This window comes from Gallinula chloropus (assembly GCF_964237585.1).
Source record: "Gallinula chloropus genome assembly, chromosome: 21".
NCBI lineage: Eukaryota > Metazoa > Chordata > Aves > Gruiformes > Rallidae > Gallinula > Gallinula chloropus.
Window position 1 is genome coordinate 812,212 of NC_140106.1, and position 20,602 is coordinate 832,813.

The 20,602-nt window shown below is 54.3% G+C and overlaps 1 protein-coding gene across 1 annotated transcript; it reads right to left on the reverse strand.

The window, feature by feature from the left end:
• Window positions 1–1,291: 1,291 nt before the first annotated feature.
• On the reverse strand, window positions 1,292–2,218 carry LOC311199734 (olfactory receptor 14A16-like; the record flags this gene model as incomplete). The annotated part of the gene is made up of 1 exon (XM_084273869.1): window positions 1,292–2,218. The coding sequence occupies one exon, from the start codon at window positions 2,216–2,218 to the stop codon at window positions 1,292–1,294; it is 927 nt and encodes a 308-aa protein (XP_084129995.1).
• Between the last annotated feature and the right edge of the window lie 18,384 nt (window positions 2,219–20,602).

Here is a 20,602-nt window from a genome sequence, read left to right on the forward strand (position 1 = left end):
GTGTGCACGTCCACAGTGGAGCAACCCCCCTGCAACCAGCACTGAACCATGACAACCAGCAACTAATGGAACTCCCCACCTGATGTGAAGTCGATTCGGACTGATGGGACGCCTCAGCTCCATGGTGATAGATACTGCAATCTTTCTCTCTCTATTTCTCTTTCTCTCCATCTCTCTCTCTCACACACACACACACTCTTTCTCACTCTTCTCTCTTTCTTCCCCATCCCACCCACCTTCTCCTGCACGCTTGTTGCAGGCCAAATAAAGTGACTTAAACCTTGACTGTGTTTTGAGTCTTAATTCTGTTCCCGAGAATTGTGAAGACCTCGTCACGATAAAGCACCTAATTGGACATCACTCAGGGGTTAAGCCCAGCCGCCACCAGCCACCCAGAGCAATCTGAGGTCGGTTGGAACACAAGGGGGTTTAATCTCTGCCAAAGCAGTCTATCTGGTGTAGATCGTGCCACCCCTGACACAAACCTCTTGAGAGGTTTCTTCAGTCTTCTCTTTGTAGCTGAAGTCTCTGGACTCACCAGAGACACCATGGGGATCATCAATCATACCAAAAGCACTTACAAGCATGTCTATTCCAGTCATTTACTTTAAAAACATTAAGACCTGCATAACTAATTGGAGAGGTTTTATTTGAGTGAGGAAAATTTCAAAGGAGTTTCACAGTGGAGGATTTTTTTCATAGGAAAAAATGTTTCTGTCATATCTCTGATCATGGAAGAAATTTCGACAGCATGCTGCAATGGGTGCTGGTCCAGAGGTCTCCTAAGGAGATCTGGACAGGCAAGAAGAGAAGTCTCTTGAGATCCAGCCCTGCCTGGAGAACTTTGCTCTTCTCGTAGCACAGCAGCTCCCTCCCTGGCCTCCTGGGACTCCCAGCACTTTTACTGGCACCATCTTTGCTCACAGACACTTAAAGATTTCTCTGACAACAAACAGCAGTTAAACATGATTCAGTTTAATGAACATGGAATCTCTCCTCAGCTGCCTGCTACGGCCAAGCAGCTTGTGAAGGGGGTCAGCATTCAGAGGAGATTCTCTCCCAGAACAGTTTTAATCAGATACATAGAAAGGTCACTTATCAATACACTGACCTTCAGACAAAACAGTTCATTAGACTTCTGAGAGATGGGACATTTCAAACTCTCTGAAGCTCAAAGCAGAAATAGGTGAGATGAGTGGAGGTGAATAACCAAAGAGCAAGAAGAGCTGGACTCCTGTGAGCAAAGTGAATGCCGATGGTATGCAGAAGAAGATGTGCAGTTGGTTGCTACTTAAAAACATCTAGTCACCAGTTTCAACATGGCATCCTTGAGCTCCTGGTTCCTCATGCTGTAGATGAGGGGGTTCACTGCTGGTGGAAACACTGAGTAAAGAAAAGCCGCTACCATGTCCAGAAATAGGGAGGAGATGTAGGGAGGCTTCAGGTTCACAAACACAGCAGTGCTGAGAAACAGGGAGACCACGGCCAGGTGAGGGAGGCAGGTGGAAAAGGCTTTGTGCCGTCCCTGCTGCGAGGGGATCCTCAGCACAGCCCTGAAGATCTGCACATAGGACACCACAATGAACACAAAACACACAAAACATAAACAGACACTGACCACAATGAGTCCAGTTTCCCTGAGGTAGGCATCTGAGCAGGAGAGCTTGAGGATCTGGGGGATTTCACAGAAGAACTGGTCAACATTATTGCCATGGCAGAGGGGCAGTGAAAATGTGTTGGCTGTGTGAAGCACAGAATAGAGAAACCCACTGGCCCAGGCAGCTGCTGCCATGTGGACACAAGCTCTGCTGCCCAGGAGGGTCCCGTAGTGCAGGGGGTGGCAGATGGCAACGTAGCGGTCATAGGCCATGACAGTGAGAATATAGTACTCTGATGAGAGCAAAAACAAAAAGAAAAAGAGTTGAGCCGCACATCCTGTGTAGGAAATGGCCCTGGTGTCCCACAAGGAATTGGCCATGGATTTGGGAACAGTGATGGAGATGCAGCTAAAGTCAAGTACAGAGAGGTTGAGGAGGAAGAAGTACATGGGGGTGTGGAGGTGGTGGTCACAGGCTATGGTGATGATGATGAGGCCATTGCCCAGGAGAGCAGCCAGGTAGATGCCCATGAAGAGGCAGAAGTGCAGGAGCTGCAGCTCCCGTGTGTCTGCAAAGGCCAGGAGGAGGAACTGGCTGATGGAGCTGCTGCTGTTGAACATCTGCTGCTGTCAAGTGTGGAGACCTGTCAAAGGATAAAAAGGTTGTGAGAAGTTAGGGAACGATTCTTTGAGGGAAACAGTTTCCAATTCACATTGACTCTGCGTATTCTGGAAGACATTTGTCAGGTCCCTTTTGGGAGCTCTGCTTTGTGCTGACTTGAGCGTGCCACTGCTGGGAGGAGGGTTGGCTGTGGCCTGTGCAGAACTCAGTCCTGCCTGGCAGCAGTCAGTAAATAGAAGGATGGCCTGATGGCAGATTAAATCCCCTGTGGATAGCAAAGAGTTTTTCAGCACTGTCACTCCAATTTCACCTGAGGGCAGAGCAGAACTTTGGAGCTGTGATTTTCTCCTGACTGAGAGCTGAGGAATCCAGTGTCAGAGGGCAGAGCTCCAAAGCCCTCCTGCGGTCTCATCCCACCCAAGGAGGATCTCGGCTCCCCGCTCCCAGCCAGGGACACACAGGGCTCAGTGCAGCTGCCCACACACAGGTGATGAGTGGCATTGCCACGGCCTCTGTGCCAAGACGCCTCCTGCATGGGGCTCCTCTCTGGGCACAAGAGTCCCTGGGAGAGCGGTGCCATTGCGGGAGGCAGCCTGCAGCCCATCAGGAGCCCCTGGGAAATCCTCAGTCCTAAAGATGGTGGTCCTGAACTGAGGGTCAGCTCAGTGCCAGCCCCACCAATGGACATGCCCAGAGCCCCAGGAAAATGTTGGTCAAAGGCAGCAACGACAGGAGAGAAAACAGCGAGAAATGCTCCAGCCAAGGCTGGAAGGACAGGGACAGACAGACAGGAACTCAGGGGTTTCTCCTCACTGGGGGTTGGGCTGCCGACAAGAAGACTCAGCCTGAAACACTGGAACTCTGAGTGCAAAGTCTGAGGTGGGTGGCAGAATTCAGGGGGTCACTGAGGGAAAGTGTCAGCACTGTGGAGGATGTAAAGGAGGTAGCAAATCTCCACTGCCAGGGCATTTCTGGGAGCAGCTCCTTCTCCCTCCCTGACAATGTCTCTGCTGCCTGGAGCTGTCCCTTCAGCTATTTCTCTTTGCACATGTCGCCTCCCACTCTGTGCTCACAGACCTCATCCAACATGCCCTGTGCTCAGCTCTGCTCTGCAGACCCCTCCTGGCATCAGGGCACTGCCCCAGGGAACCTCTGTGTGTGCAGGGCTCAGCCCAGGCTCCAAAATCTTCATGAGAATCAAGTTTTCACTGCATATTCTCAAGGGGAGAAATAAGTTCTCATCTACCACACTCAGCACAGCCCACAGGAGAGGAAAAGTCAAAGCAAAGACTCTGCCTTTGGAGAAATACTCTTTTTGGAATTTCTCAAGGATCAGCTCTGGCTGGGAGCAAGGATTACCCAGGCAGCACTTTCTACAGCAGAAGGACCTTACGTTGCCCTTCCCTGGGTCACTGCTTTAACCCAGAGGTGTTGTCTATGTCCCTGTGGAAAGCCCAGCAGGCAGGCTGAGTGCTGACCCTGGCAGCAGCACAGTCCCTGCCCCAGCACACAGACCCTGGGTCACAAGGACCCTGCTCTCAAGAACAGCCCTGGGCACCTCTCAGCCATGCCCAGGAGAAGACAGCTGTCCTGCCCTGTCCCTCTGATGGGGCAGAAGGGCAGCCCTTCCAGGCAGCACTTTCTGGTCCTAGAGAGAACCTGTCCTCCTGACAGACACCACACCCTGTCCCATGTCCCAGCTTTAGGAGATCCCTCCAGGAACAGAACCAGCATTGCCCTGCACCCACAGACATACCAGGGAGAGGCTGTGGAAATTTCTCCTTCAGTGGGCTCTCAGCATCCATCAGCTCTCTCAGCCTCACAGGTCTCCCCTCAGTGCCTACAGGCAGTGTCCCCAGCCCCGTGTGCTTGGCAGAGGAGCTGCTCCTGGGCAGAGCTGTCTCTCTGCAGTGCTGCCAGGTTGCCATGAGCTCCCCCCATCCCAGGAGCCTGGCCAAGCTCAGCAGAAGACCAGTTCTTGTAGTCTCCCTCCTGGTGCCTCAGGCTTCATGGGGATTGTTCTATGATCTCAGCTCTGACATTCTCAGGATCTCCCTGCCCAGGGGCTGGGGGTCAGCACTGGCATTTCTGCTTAATCAGAACAAGCCAGGGTGTCCTCAGCATCAGAGCTGCCTGTGCTTTGCCTGTGTTTGTCCTCATGGCCTCCAGTTGTCTGCTCTAACGAGCCCCTGGGGAGGCTTTGTCAGGAATGGCTCCCAGTGGGGCCTGTTAGTTCTTCAAGGTACTTTGGGCATTACTCCTGACTTTAACTTCTTGAGAGGTTTCTTCACTCTCATCTTGGTATCTGATGACTGTGGACTCAGAAGAAAAGACACCATGGGGCTCATTAACATCCTGAAAGCCCTTACAATCATGGCTCTTCAACTCATTTTCATTAAAGAGTCAAAACTCCTACAACTAATTGGATTTCAGTTGGGTCCTTAGTGATGAAGATGTCAAAGGGATTTCCCATGAAGGACCTTTTTTCAATCATGGGTATTTTCTGTCATGGCTCAGTTGATAGAAGCAGTGACAGCAGCATTCTGTGATGGATATCGATCTCCTTAGGAGATCTGGACAGGCAGGAAAAGCAGTCTCTGGATCTCCCAGCCCTGCATGGAGAACCTTCCTTTACCCCAAGCCCAGCAGTTCCCTCCCTGGCCTCCTGAGACTCCCAACACTTTTCCTGGCATCATCTGTGCTCACAGGCACAGACAGATTTCTCTGACCACAAGCAGCAGTTCAACATGATCCAGTTTCATACCCATGAAATCTCTCTCCTCAGCTGCCTGCTACGGCCAAGCAGCGTGTGAAGGGGGTCAGCTTTCAGAGGAGATTCTCTCCCAGAAGAGTTTTATTCAGATACATAGAAAGGTCAGTTATTGTTGCAGTCTGGCGTAGCTGGGTGCTGGGAGAGGATGGGGGCTGCAGAGATGGCTCCTGTAAGAAGCAGCTAGAAGTTCTCTGCAGGCCCTGCAGAGCAAACATTGGTTTATCCAAGGGCAGAGTCATTGCTGACCAAGGCCAAGCCCACCAGTGGTGGTCACAGCGCCTCTGGGAATCATATTTAGGAAAACAGAAACGCAAGCAGCTGCCTTTTTGCACCAGAGAAGGGAGTGAGAATATGGAACGAGCTGTGCAGACACCAAGGCCAGGAAGAGGGGGGAGGATGCGCCCAATGTGCCAGAGTGAAAGATGCCCCTGCAGCCTGGGGAGAAACCCATGGTGCAGCAGGTGACCCACTGCAGCCCATGGAAAAAGCCCAGACCCCACCTGCAGCCCGTGGAGAGGCCCCATGCTGGATGGAGCAGGAGGAGACAGACAGTAGATGCTGTGACCCACGTTGGAGTCAGTCCCTGCCAGCACTGGCAGCCTGTGGGGAGAGACAGAGACACAGAGATGAGCAAGGGAGAGATTTGTACCAGAGCAGTTTTGCTGGGGGGAGGCTGGTGACCCTGTGGAAGACTGGGACTGAGAGACACCGTGATTGATGACTGCACCCATAGCAGTGACCCATGGTGGGGCAGCTGGGGAAGAGCTGAAGCCCTGTGGGAAAGGACTCACGTTGGAGAAGGTCGTGGAGGACTGTCTGCCCTGGGTGGGACCCCATGGTGCAGCAGAGGAAGGGGCTGAGGAATGAATGACCCCCCCCCTGCCCTGGCCAAGAAGGAACCCAACTTGCAAGGGACTGACCGAAGCCCCATCTCCCAGTCCCTGCCCCTCCTGTGCCACAATGGGGGAGGAAGAAGGGAGCAAAATCCTCACTGAACTGAAGTCTGCAAGAAGGGAGGGGTGGGGGGAAGGTGCTTGAAGATCTGGTCCCGTTGTTTTAAGATCTGGTCACGCTTCTCATTACCCAACTCTGGTGTCACTGGGTGTGCAGTGCAGTGTAAGAAACTGGAGAGTTTTCTGTCCTTCACTCTGTTGAGTCTGTTTTGCCCATGTCATTCATTACAGGATGATCTCTCCTGTGGAAAGTGCTAAGAAATGTTGCTTTTGCAAACTGAAAAATGTTATTGTATTATTTACTGGCTTAAAGGATTTAGGAAAATAAGGGGGAATATTGTTCTCAAGGGTTCAATTTGAGTACATAGCTCTGCTAAAAGATGCAGATGATCCTGGACAATGAGATAAGGGGTTAAATCGTGACTGAGGACATGGGCTGGAATTTAAGGAAATCAGGCTCAACGAACAGGCTTCAATCATGTTGATTGTACATCAAGTCAAACAGGAAAAACGATGTGGGGTCTCGATAAATCTAATAATTTTGATCAGGAGTGAACAAACCTTTCACAAAATTAACATGTGCAATCTGAAACCTGTATGGAGCTTTGACTTCCTTCAGCCCAGGGCCATGTCAGTTGCCGGGAAAGTTAAGATAAGGACAACTACTTGCCAGTAAGCAGTTGTCCCAGACAAAAGGACTCATACATTTTAATTTACTTCACCAATGGAAGTGGGAATGTCCCAGACATGCCATGTGTATTATACTGTGTACTGCTGTGGATGGGGCGCCTGGGTTGAGCCTGTAAAATCCATAGTCAAACAGAGGAAGGAGGTGAAAGGTTCAACCTGAGGAAGACTCGGAGCCTTCATCGCTGAGACCCCCGACGACCACTACCACAGGACAATGCGCAGACGCAATTGGGAGGAGTTTATGGAAACCACCTCTTTGAACTCATCTTAATACGAAGCGGGACAGGTGATGAATATGTATAGATGTATGGTATAAAAAGGCTGCAGGCACTGACCAAAGGTGTGCCTACTTTGTTGGGTCACCCGTTCTTGCAAGAATGTATAATAAATTACTGCTTCACTACTTGTCTACCTTAAGTTCTGTTTTTAGGACCTTTTGTCATTTCTAACATCTCCCTGTCCTTATCTTGACTCCTGAGCCTCTTGATATCTATTTTCTCCCTGTCCAAATAAAAAGGAGAGGGATAGACCGACTTTGGAGGGTGTCTGGCCTCCAGCCAGGCCTAAACCACCACACCCACACAAGCCACATGCCTTCTCACAGCATCAAAGCTAATCCAGCCCCAATGAAACCACAACGTCATGCACAGGTAAGGTGCACACTCCTGGCCTGTCCACTACTCAGGCAAAGGTGATCTCACAGCATCTACCACTGACATGTCCCCATTCCTGGCTTGTCAGGTATTTTGGCACCACTGACATCACAAAGACATTCACAAGATATCTGTCAGTTCCGGGCCAATCATACCTCCAGCTACCAGTAGCCTCAGAAGGACCTATACTGTCCATAAGCCTGGTCCTAGACTCAGGCTAGAGATATTTCCTCAGAACCCACACAGCCTCTTGGTCTTTTCCCAGCCTATCAACAATTCAGGAAGTAATGATACTCTCTGCACAAGTTTTGGGCTTTGTCTGACCTATCAGCTACTTGGGAACCACTGACATCACAACACAGACCATCTGCCTTCTCTTGTCCTGTCAACTGTTCCAGAATCAGTGACCTCACAGCAACCTCCACTGTCCACAGCCTGCTCCAGGTCTGTCAGTATGACCTCACAAGCACGTATTCCCCTATTGGCCAAGGACACATTGTTGAGATATTCAGTTCCGAGTGACCTCACAAGCATCTACCAAATCCATGAGGCTACTCTCCACATGTTTGAAGTACTCCATCCTCAGACCTCTCAGGGCTCGTTCTGCAGCCTGTTTAAGTGGGGGACCCGGATGGCTTTGTGTTTCTTTTCACCTTTAAACATTTATTCTTCATTAAATTAAACCTTATTAAAGCAGGTTTGATCCATTGCATACCTAAGTGTCCTGGTTTCAGCTAGGATGGAGTTAATTTCTTTTCTAATAGTGGATGGAATGCTGAGTTTAGGAATTAGGATGAGAGCAGTGCTGAGAGCACCCTGATGCTTCCAGTTGTTGCCAAGTAATCAAGAACTTTTCAGTTATTCATATTTCCCTACTAATGAGAAAGGAGGGGACGCAGCCAGGACAGGTGACCCGAACTGGCCAAAGGGGGTATTCCATACCCATTCTGTCATGCTCAGCATAAAAGCAGGGGCTGGTCGGAGGAGGCAGCTCCAGGACGTGCAGTTTTAGGGACGGTCGAGTTTTCGGGACGGCTCTGGGCTGCACAGTCTGAGTTGTGGGTTTGGTGAGAAACTGCATTGTGTGTCACCAGTTTCATAGATTTTGCTACAAAGTCCTGTTACTATTGTTACATCTCTCTTTCTGCTATTCTAGTAAACTATCCTTACCCCAACCCATGAGGTTTTGTTAACTTGGTTTTGGGGCTTTTTTCCCTTTCCCTTCCCCCTCAGAACAGGTGTCCTGTTCCACTCGCATGCCAGGGGTCCGTTATTAACTCTTTCCACCACACACTCGTTCCCACAGAAACTTTTTCCCAGTTCTGAAGCAACCTTACGTGCCCAGGCTCCGACGAGCAGTCTCTCTGGAGTCTCTGGGTCGTCAAGAGACACCGATGTGTCGCTGAGTTCGCTGGGTGATGTGGGTGTCAGCAGTGGGTACTGAGACAAAAAGGATCCCTGATGTGATGGTAGGCAAGGCGGATTCTTGTTCATCTCCATTGGATTCTTGTCCCTGTCCTTAGGTTTCTTGTCCATGTCCACAGGTTCCTTGTCCGTGGAGGCAACACTTTTGTCTCCGTAGTCCTCGGTTGGGAGGGCAGTCGGTCCTGAGACTTTTTTACGGCGAGATCCCTTTAAATTCCTTGCACCACCTGACTTGTCTCAGAGGACCCCAGTGTCAGGGAACACGTCTCAGGGGACGCCAGGCTGGGGCAGCCTGTATGACCATCTTGTGCCATTTCCAAAACTCACGCTCTCCTATTTCAGTCGCTCTATATCCTCGTTCGGGATCCTGGTGACAAGAAAGAGGGGTCCCTGCTTGGGGTCCCCTTGGAGCTGGAATAACGGGCCCAACTGGATCAATGTGATCAATGTCAAGCTTTTTAAGAAGACCTTTCATAAGGTCATATATACGTCTCTCTCGGGGGAAGACAGTTGATTCCCCATATTACCCACAGCTCACCTCTCTTCCAGAGGGATGATGCCTGGCCAGGCTTCCCACTTCCTTTCAGTGGCTCATTCACCGTTCTGTGGGAGTCGCAGGATGCCACACAGCTCGACGCGGTTCAAAGTCCTCACACAGGGCACCAATTTGCCGCGACGGAGAGAGATGGGACACAGCTTGATGCAGCAAGAGTCGGTTTATTGTAAAGAACCATTCCTGTTTATATGCTCTGCAGACGGCTGCTTTCTTTCAAACATACTCTGTTCCTGGGCTACATCTGATTGGTCAACGTTTTGCTGTCACAGCAGCATCTCTATCTTACCATGCTAGTAGAACTTCTAAAACCTCGTCAGACAGCAGATACACCTTAAAAATAGAGGACACTTTCTCCTGGAGCCTGTCCCAGCAGGGGGCCGGCAACGATGCTGCCACCTTGTTTAGTTTCCATGGCCTAAAGGCTCCATCCCGTTATCTGTTAACCTGACAGTGCATGAGGCTTTGTTTCTCAAGCTGCAGGCCACACCTCACAATCCCCTTACCTCACAATCCCCTTGCCTCACAATCCCTTTACCTCACAATCCCTTTACCTCACAATCCCCTTACCTCACAATTCCCTTACCTCACAATCCCTTTAACTCACAATCAACACACCTCTCAATCCCCTTACCTCACAATCCTCTTCCCTCACAATCCCCTTGCCTCACAATCCCCTTGCCTCACAATCTATCAGTCACAGAGTCACAGAATTGTAGGGGTTGTGGAGACCTCAAGAGATCATTGGGTCCAACCCCCAGCCAAAATATGTTCCCTAGGACAGGTCGCACAGGTCAGTGTCCAGAGGGGTCTTGAATATCTCCATAGGGGGACAGACTTCACAGCCCCACTGGGCAGCCTGTCCCAGGGCTCTGTCACCCTCACTGTGAAAAAGTCTTTCCGCATGTTGGTGTGGAACTTCCTGTGCTCCAACTTGTAACCATTGCCCCTTGTTCTACCCCCACAGACCATTGAAAAGAGGCTGAACATTCTCCCCTGTGTCCTACACTTCAGATACTTATAAACATTGATAAGATCCCCTCTTAACCTTCTTTTCTCAAGGCTGAATACCCCTGGTGACTCAGCCTTTCCTCATAGGGGAGATGCTCCAGGCCTTTAATCGCCTTCGTAGCCTCCGCTGGACTCTCTCCAGGAGATCCCTGGCTTTGTTGTCCTGGGGTGCCTAGAACTGGGCACAACACTCCAGGTGGGGCCTGACCAGGGAAGGGTAGAGGGGGAGGATCACCTCCTTTGACCTGCTGACCACTCTCTTTTTTATGTCCCCCAGGATCCCATTGGCTCTCTTAGACAACAGGGCACACTGCTGGCTCATGGCCAACCTGTCACCCACCAGCACCCTCAGGTCCTTCTCCACAGAGCTCCTCTCCAACAGGTCATCCCCCAGCCTGTACTGATTCCAGCAGTTATTCCTTCCCAGGTGATGATGTCAGGCACTGTTAGGAATGATCCCTTGGTAGGGACAAAAATGAGTCCCAAGGGTACTGGGGCTGCTAATGGGCTACCTGGGATTGTTTCAGGACGGGAACATATTTCTGCCCTCAATCCTCTTCCTTGGGAGCTACTGCTGGACATTTATCAGTTTGAAATATGGACACTGTTAGCACAAGAAAATCATAGAATCATAGAATCATAGAATGGTCTGGGTTGGAAGGGACCCCAAGGATCATAGAGCTCCAACCCCCCTGCCAAGGGCAGGGACACCAACCTCCAGGCCTGGATCTACACAAGGCTGACCAGGGCCCCATCCAACCTGGCCTTGAACACCTCCAGGGACGGGGAATCTACTACTTCTCTAGGCAGCCTGTTCCAGCACCTCACCACTCTTTGTGTAAAAAAACTTCCCCCCTAATATCTAATCTAAACCTTCCCTCCTTTAGCTTTAGTCCATTCCCCCTTGTCCTGCCATTATCTGCTCTTTTAAAAAGTCGAATCCCCTCCTGCCTATAAGCTCCCTTCAGGTACTGGAAGGCTGCAATGAGGTCCCCCCGCTGCCTTCTCTTCTCCAGGCTGAACAAGCCCAGCTCCCTCAGCCTCTCTTTGTAGGGCAAGTGCTCCAGCCCTCTAATCATCCTTGTAGCCCTCCTCTGAACCCTCTCCAACAGTTCCACATCCTTCTGGGATAGATGAGTGGGCAGTGAGGTGGGTTGAGAATTGGCTGTCGGACCGAGCCCAGAGGGTTGTGATTCGAGGAGCAGAATCTGACTGGAGGCCTGTGACTAGTGGTGTTCCCCAGGGCTCGGTGTTGGGTCTGGTCCTGTTTAATATCTTCATTGACTACCTTGATGAGGGTATAGCATCCATCCTCAGCAAGTACCTGATGATACAGAGCTGGGAGGAGTGGCTGACATGCAGGACACTGCGCTGCCATCCAGGGAGACCTGGACAGGCTGGAGAGCTGGGCAGGGAGAAATCTAATGAAGTTCAACAACAGCAAGTGTAATGTCTGGCACCTGGGAAGGAACAACCATTTGTATCAGCACAGGCTGGGGGGTGACCTGCTGGAGAAGAGCTCAGTGGAGAAGGACCTGGGGGTCCTGGTTGATGACAGGTTGGCCATGAGCCGGCAGTGTGCCCTGGGGGCTGAGAGAGCCAATGGGATCCTGGGGTGCATCCGGAGGAGTATAGCCAGCAGGTCAAAGGAGGTGATCCTCCCCCTCTACTCTGCCCTGGTCAGGCCCCACCTGGAGTTTTGTGTCCAGTTCTGGGCTCCTTGGTATAAGGATCTCCTGGAGAGAGTCCAAAGAAGGGCTACGAAGATGATGAAGGGCCTGGAGCATCTCCCCTATGAGGAAAGGCTGAGGGAGCTGGGGCTGTTCAGCCTGGAGAAGAGAAGACTAAGGGGGGACCTAATTAAAGTTTATAATTATCTGAAGCAGGGGATGCAGGGGGAAATGGCCAGCCCCTTTTTCAGTGTCTGTGGGGACAGGACAAGGGGCAATGGCTGCAAGCTGGAGTACAGGGAGTTCTGCACCAACATGCAGAACTTTTCCCCAGTGAGGGTGAGGGAGCCCTGGGACAGGCTGCCCAGGGGGTGTGGAGTCTCCTTCACTGGAGATATTGCAGACCCTCCTGGATGCCTATCTGAGTGATATGTCCTAGGGAGCTGCTTTGGCAGGGGGGTTTGACCCCATGAGCTCCCCAGGTCCTTTCCAACCCCCACAACTCTATGATTCTCTGATTCTATGATCTCCTTTGGTTCCTCATCAATAAAAAATGCAGGGGAGTGAGTCACTGAAGTGATTAACAGGTTTTAGCTGGGGTTTTGAAGCAACCTGAGGGCTGAGCTGCATCTCAGAAGCAGCTTCAAGAGGGAGGAAAGCTCTTTTACCCCTTGTCCCTGCCTGGTGCTCAGGGTTGGGTTTGCTGGCCATAAACTCCATCAGCTGCTGAATGATTTCATGGTACATGGTGATGAGCTCAAGGAAGAAGGAGCTGCATTCCCTCCTGAATCCGTTGTGACAGGCAACAGCTTCCCTGGCATGAGAGAAGGAAACCAAGACTTGCTGCTAAACCCCCAACCCAGGGAAGAAACAACGCCCCCCCCCCCCTCTCTCTGCAAAAAGCCAGGGGGGCAAGATGGTCCTTTCTTCAGGCACCAGCATCTGCACCAACAGAGAGCATCAGGCAGAAGATGTTTGAGACAGAGAGGGGGTTTGTCATTAGCAGGATACCTCATGGCCTCCAAATCCATGGGGGTGCAGCTGTCTGGGAACCCCTCTTTGCTGGTTCCCCCACTCCAGGATGCAGTGAGTGCAGAAGATGTGGCTGCTGGGTATGATCTCTGGGTCAGTGATCTCCCTCAGGCAGCTCTTGCATTCCTTCACACCTTTCCTGAGGGGAGACCATCACCAGGAGAGGCTCAGGTTGACACCCTCACAGGGTAGGGGCTGGAAGGCACCACTGGAGGTCACCTAGTCTGGTCTAGTTGCTAAAGGAGGGTGACCTAGAGAAGGGTGCACAGGAGTGTGTCCAGGAGGTTGCTGTGTATCTCCAGAGATGGAGATTCCACCCCCCCTGGGCAGCCTGTCCCAGGGCTCCCTCACCCTCACTGGGGAAAAGTTCTTCCCCATGTTGGTGTGGAACTCCCTGTGCTCCAACTTGCAGCCATTGCCCCTTGTCCTGTCCCCACAGACACTGAGAAGGGGCTGGCTGATTCCCTCTGCATCCCATCCTTCAGATACTGATAAACATTAATTAGATCCCCCTCTTAATCTTCTCTTCTCCAGGCTGAACTCAGCTCCCTCAGCCTTTCCTCCCAGGGGAGATGCTCCAGGACCCTTCAGCATCTTCGTAGCCTCCTCTGGACTCTCTCCCTGGGAAGAAGGGAGGAAAATCGTGGTGAAGTTGAACTCTGCTAAGAAGGGGAGGGGTGGGGAGAAGGTGCTTCAAGACCCTGACTGGGGTTCACTGGGTGTGTGGTTGTGGCAGTGTTAGAAAAGCCAGTGGTCCTAAAGAAAGGACTCGAGGTAGACACGTTAGTGAAGCAGTAATTTATTACCTATTCCTGCAAGAGCTGGTGACCTAAGAAAGCAGAGGCACACCTCTGGTCAGAGTTTGTAGCCCTTTTATACCATATCCTCACCCAAAAACCATTAGGTGACCTCACAGACCTGGACATATTCATAACCTGTCCTGATTCATATTAAAATGTGTCCCAAGAGCTGATTTCCATCATCTCCTCCCCAGCTGCTGTTGGGTGGTGGTCGTGGAGGGTGGTGGGGATGAAGTCGGGTGGCTCCTCTTCGTCACCACCAGTAACCTTCTGTTTTGGGCAGATTCAGTCCCCCCCTTGACTCTGATCCCAACTACAAGTCAGGGTTCAGCAGCTTTTGTGCATCTTCAAGGACAAAGGGGGAGCTTGAGCTGGTTACAGGGAGATGCTTGGCCTGAATTCGTGACCAATGAGGAGACAACAAGGAAGGAGGGGCTGGAACTCATCAAAGAAGTCATTTTATTTCCACAGAGCACATAGTCCTTGAGTAATTTACCCAAAACCAGGGTGTTTGACTCAAATTCTGTCCCAGTTGGTGTTTCTTCTGCATCAGAGATGTTAAGTGAGGCCTTGAGGCACACAGAGCTGTGGTGCTCTGGCACTGCTGGGGGCTGAGTAACCACACCAAGCCTTCAGGGGCCTCCCCCTTGGCTTCTGCTGGCGCTTCTTGCTCCAGGAATCCCAGAGTTTTCTTCTCTCCTCCTCCGTGCAGACGCAGGGCTGCGCCTGGAGGGCGAGGGTCAGGGTAGCAGCAGGTAGTGTGAAGTCTCCCCAGCCTTCCCTTCTGCCCCCCTCACCCTTTCTTTTCATCCTGCCCACCCTGCCTTGCCCGTGGTCCTCAGCTGACCGGCTGCAGCAGCCTTTCTGCAGCAGCCTTTGTGCTAAGTGACTCTGGAGCTGCAAGGAACCCGCCCGCTTGCCTTCCCAGACCAAGTCTGGCAGCGCTGCCACCGTCACAAGCAGCGCCCAAATCAAGGCTGTGGGTGTTTCTGGAGGTGGCAGAAGGGAAGGGTGTCCTCTAAGGGGACAGAACTACCCCCAGAAAGCTTCAGGGGAAACTCTTCAGCCAAGCTAAGGGGTCGCATGGGCCCTGAGGGAGCCAACGCCACGTACCGGTCCTGCCCTCCTCCTTGGCGTAGCAGGGGGTGCAGCTCGGGGTGCAGCTCGGGGTGCAGCTCGGGGGGCAGCTTCCCACAGCTGTTGGCCCCTCTGTGCTTCTCTCCTCCCCCGATTCCACTGCAGCACTGTCAGCTCACTGGGGACACGGGGCGGGAGGAGATGGTGTGAGGGAGAGGCAGAGGGGGGGAGTCTTCAGCCAGGCTGGTAAAATAGCCCCCCCCAACCCCCCAGTGCTGTGGTGGGAGGAAGGGGACTGTGGCAGGAGCAGCACTGCCTGTGTCTGAAGAGCTTTACCACTTGAGCTTGTCCTGCAGGTCCACCTGCTCATCCCTCCGTCCCCTGCGCCTGCGGGCGACCTGCCTCAGGATGCAGGTCACCACCTTCTCCAGGGCCTGCTGTGTCCGTGGGGAAAGGCTCCTGCAGCAGCAAGAACAAAGCCTGACCCTCCTGCCTCTTCCTACACCCAGCCCCAAATATATGTGCTCCCCCCCGCCCCCACTTCAGCCCCCCACAGCCCCTTTAAAGGGGGGCAATGAGCACACCCCATGGCTGAGGGGTTGGGCTTCCTTGGCTCAGCACCACCCTACAGCCTCAGGGCTGGAGCACTCTTTTACCTCTTAGGGGGGACAGCGTTGTCCTCGTGGGCCAGGGGTGGCTCTTCTTCACTTCTCTTCATCATCCTCTCCAGGAGGTCGGCGCTGGGCTCCCCCATCCTTCCACCAGCCTGGGGGCTGTCTTGCTCAGGGGAACTGGGTTCCTGCCCAGCAAGAGACTGATACAAGACCCCCCCCACACCCAGAGCATGCTGCTTCCCAGCCATGCAGACCACCCCAGGCCACTCCTGGGCAGGCTCCCCAGCAGGATGAGGAGAGGCAAGGGAAAGACCTCAGCACACCCTTGAGTGTCACCAGGGTTTCCCTACGACTCCCCCCTCACCTTCTCTTGCCCAGGAAAGGCATCAGCTCTGCTGCAACAACCCCCCTACGACAACTCAGGCTTTACCATCTCACCCCCCAGGGGGAGAAAGGGCTCTTTTTCCTGCAGCAGTTCAGAGTACCTGGCTCCTCTGCTGCTCCTCTTCTCTCTTGGCCTTGGATTTTGGCCCTGGCAGGGTTTGCTGGTTCCTTTTCTTCTCCTCTGCCACCTCTGGTTTCTTCTTCCCCTCCAGACCAAAGGGTTTCTGGAGGGGTTCCAGAAGCACATCCTTCCTCCTGGAGGGTTTGTTCTGGAGGGTGACCAAAAGGTGACAGCAAGCAGCGTTAGCTGGCCCTGCAGACAGCTAAACTGGTCTCATTCCCACCCTCCTTCCTGTCCCCTGACTGAAGAGACCACCCCCCACCTCTCTGCACCCTCCTGGCAGGGCAGGGGAGGTGGGGAGAAGAGCTCCCCTCAGCCTTCTCTTCTCCAGGCTCAACACCCCCACCTCCCTCAGCTGCTCCTCAGAGGATTCACCCTCCAGACCCTTCCCCTTCTCTGGACTCACCCCAGGACCCCAATGTCCTTCTGATGCTGAGGAGCCCAGAACTGGACCCAGCACTCGAGGTGCAGCCTCCCCAGTGCCCAGTCCAGGGGCACAATCCCCTCCCCAGCCCTACTGGCCACACTGGGGCCGACACAAGCCAGGATGCCCTTGGCTGCCTGGGCACACTGCTGGCTCCTGGTCAGTCCCCCAACACCCCCAGGTCCTCCTCTGCCTGACAGCTCTCCAAACTGGCTTTGCTGGCTGCAGATGGGGGTCCACCTTATCCCACAGGGGGCAAGGACCCGAGCCCAGGAGCTGGCAGGAGGGCTCCAAACTAGATCTGAAGGGGAAAAAGGAGTGAAACCAGGCTGGCTTGAAGGGAGCTGAGTGGCAGAGGCCAGGGTGGGAGCAGAAAACACACTCAGCTAAAGTGCAGCCCCAGCCAAGTGGTGCTGAAACACGGGCTGGCACGCTGCAGCCGGGGGCACCCTGTGCCAGGGAGCCCCTGAGTCTGTACCAGGAGGTGTTGATGCCCCTCTGAGGGGCTGCTGCAACCCCATGCACAGGGCTGGAGGAGCGAGCAGGGGAGCTGGAGCTCCTGTCCCTGCCCCAGGGGTGTGACAGCACCTGGCTGAAGCAAAACCTGGTGGGATGAGCCCTGGGGGTGGGGATGGGGGGGGGGGTGTGCAGGGATGGGTGGTGACAGGCAGAGGAGAGACGGGCAGGGGAGGAGAGGAGCTGGCACCAAGCTGGGAGGAGCTGGTTGATGCTTCTGAGGGTGGAGAGGCCTCAGAGAGAGAGAACTGGCAAAGCAGAGAGCTGGGGAATCACCAGTGGCACGAAGTGCTGGGTCTCTGCCCCTGGGAAGGGGCAGCCCTCCCTGCACACCCAGCCTGGGGGGGGTGAGATGCTGGAGGCTGCCTGTGCTGAGAGAGGGGTTTTGGGGGGGTCTTGGTCCACAGCAGGTTCCCTGTGAGCCAGCAGTGTGCCCAGGCAGCCAGAAGGGCCAACAGCATCCTGGGGGCATCAAGCTTGGCACGGCCAGGGGTCCAGGGAGGGGATTATCCTGCTCTTCCCTGTGCTGGGGGGGGCTCACCTTCAGCCCTGGGGGCAGGTTTGGGGGCCACAGGGGACAAGAGGGACACTAAACCATTGGAGAGGGGCCAGAGGAGGGGGCAAAGATGGTGGGGAAGGGTCTGGAGGGGGAAGTCTTCTGAGGAGAGGCTGAAGGCCCTGGGTTTGCCCAGCCTGGAGACGAGGAGGCTGAGGGGAGACCTGGTGGGGTCTGGGGCTTCCTGAGGAGGGGGAGCGAAGGGGCAGGTGCTGATCTCCTCTCTTTGGGGACCAGGGATGGAACCTGAGGGGGATGGTGTGAAGCTGGGATGGGGCTTGGGGGAGCTTAAGGTGGGATATTAGGAAGTGGTTCTGTCCTGAGAGGGGGGTTGGGCTCCCCAGGGAAGGGGATCCCAACCCCGAGCTGGGCTGAGGGCAAGAAGCACCTGGATGATGCCCTGACATTGCAAAGCAGCCTGTCCCCAAGCCAGCCCCCAAAGAACCCAGCCAGGAACACCCAGTGAGGAACCCTGTGAGGATCAGGGCGATGCTCTGCTCCCCCCCTCCCCAGGTCACCACGCTCCCCACAGCAGCCTGGGTCTCGTTCTCTACTCCCTACTCTCCCTGTTCTCTGGCAGTGAAGTCAACTGCAGTGGGTTTGAGCAGGGGGAATTTACTTTCTCTCTCTCCTCTTCCTTCCAGGAGCTCTCCTGGAGGGTCGGCAGCCACCTGCAACGACAGGACAGGGTGCAGTGGCAGGAGCTGCTTGTCCAGCTTGTGCTTCTGAGTGGCTCTGCTTGCCCCCCTCGCCCTGCTGGCTCTGCTCTCTCCCCACACAGAGGCAGGGAAGCCCCACTGAAATGCAAGCTGCTCAGGCCTGTCTTGGCTGGAGCAACAGAGAAACAGGGTGTGAAGCAAAGATCTCCAGGGATGAGAGTCCAGAGGAGGGACAGGGAGATGCTGAAGAGCCCTGGAGCATCTCCCCTGGGAGGAGAGGCTGAGGGAGCTGGGGAGAAGAAGACTAAGGGGGAACTTATTAATGTTTATCAATATCTTAAGGATGGGGTGCAGGGGAAATGGGCAGCCCCTTTTCAGTGCTCTGTGGGGACAGGACAAGGGGTGATGGCTTCAAATTGGAGCCCAGGGAGTTCCCCACCATCCTGTGGAAGAACTTTTCCCCAGTGAGGGTGACAGAGCCCTGGGACAGGCTGCCCAGGGGGGGTGGTGGAGTCTCCATCTCTGCTGACAGCAGAGCCTCCCAAGAAGCCACCAAGAAACCCCTTAGCTAGGGGCAGAGACAGGAGAACCAGCCTTTGATTTCCATCTCTGGCTGCCACAGAGGGGAGAGGACCCTCAACCCCACCTACCCAAGCACCTCACCTGGCATCAGGCCGGCTCCTCGCAGCGTTCCCCCCCTGCTCAGGGGCTGCAGGGAGGTGCTCTGGGGAAAGCCTTGCTCGCTGCAGGAGGGGTTTCTTGGAAAGATCCTCTGGAAACAGGAAAGGAGATGGATTTTCAGACTGGATGTCTCAGTGTTGTGGGTACTGGGTGCCTGTGGTGCCCCAGTTCTAACCAGAGAGGGGTGCAGGTTAGCTGAAGGCTGAGGGAACACTGGTTCCTTGTCATCCTTCTGGATGGCTTTCTCTCATCCAGGTGCTGAAAACAGGGGGGTTCCCTGGTAGGTGCTGGTAGTCCCCAGGAGTCCTCCTAAAGAGGGGAATTATTTGGCACAAGATTGGCTCACAGGGTCACAGCAAAGGCAACTGCTTCTGGGATTTGGGAGAATATCTGCCTGAGGGTGGGGAGGGTCTTCAGAGGGGGCTGGACAGGCTGGACCCATGGGCTGAGACCAGTGGGATGAGGTTTGAAATGGCCAAGGGCAGAGTGATGCACATGGGACAGAACAACCCCATGGGGAGGTTGGCTGGAGAGCTGTCAGGCAGAGGAGGACCTGGGGGTGTTGGGTGGCTGCAGGATGAACATGAGCCAGCAGTGTGCCCAGGCAGCCAAGGGCATCCTGGCTTGTGTCAGCCCCAGCGTGGCCAGTAGGGCTGGGGAGGGGATGGTGCCCCTGGACTGGGCACTGGGGAGGCTGCAGCTGGAGTGCTGGGACCAGTTCTGGGCTCCTCAGCACCAGAAGGACATTGGGGTCCTGGGGTGAGTCCAGAGAAGGGGAAGGGTCTGGAGGGTGAATCCTCTGAGAAGCAGCTGAGGGAGCTGGGGGTGTTGAGCCTGGAGAAGAGGAGGCTGAGGGGAGCCCTTCTCCCCACCTCCCCTGCCCTGCCAGGAGGGTGCAGAGAGGTGGGTGATGGTCTCTTCAGCCAGGGGACAGGAGATGGGACGAGGGGAAATGGGCTCAAGCTGCCCCAGCCAGGGCAGCTCAGCTGGGAGGGCAAAGTTCTTCCCTGAAAGAGCTGTTGGGATGGGGAACAGGCTGCCCAGGCAGGGGCTGAGTCCCCACCCCTGGGGGTGTTCAAACAAAGGGTGGATAAGGTGCTGAGGGAGCTGGTTCAGCTCAGGATGGGGATAGTTGGGCTGGATGATCTTCCCAGGTCTCTCCCAACCTGATGATCCTGTTGTGTTTAATATGATGGAATCACAGAGTTTGGGAGGCACCCAGGGGGATCACCCAGTCCAGCTCCTGGCTCCACACAAGGCCACACAAGGCAGAGCACAGGGCTGGGGGCAAGAAGCACCTGGGTGATGCCCTCAGCCCAGCTCGGGGTTGGGATCCCCTTCCCTGGGGAGCCCAACCCCCCTCTCAGGACAGAACCACTTCCTAATATCCCACCTTAAGCTCCCCCAAGCCCCATCCCAGCTTCACACCATCCCCCTCAGGTTCCATCCCTGGTCCCCAAAGAGAGAAGATCAGCACCTGCCCCTTCACTCCCCCTCCTTAGGAAGCCCCAGACCCCACCAGGTCTCCCCTCAGCCTCCTCGTCTCCAGGCTGGGCAAACCCAGGGCCTTCAGCCTCTCCTCAGAAGACTTCCCCCTCCGGACCCTTCCCCATCCTCCCTGCCCTCCTCTGGACCCTCTCCCAGAGTTGTGTGTCCCTCCTGCCCTGTGGTGCTCGAGGTGAGGATGCTCCAGTGCAGTGCAGGGTGGGTGAAACCTGTTTGCAGCACAGTCTGGGGACTGGAGGTCACTGGGAAGGTGTCTTTTCTCAGACCCAGAGCCCAGCTGTGCTC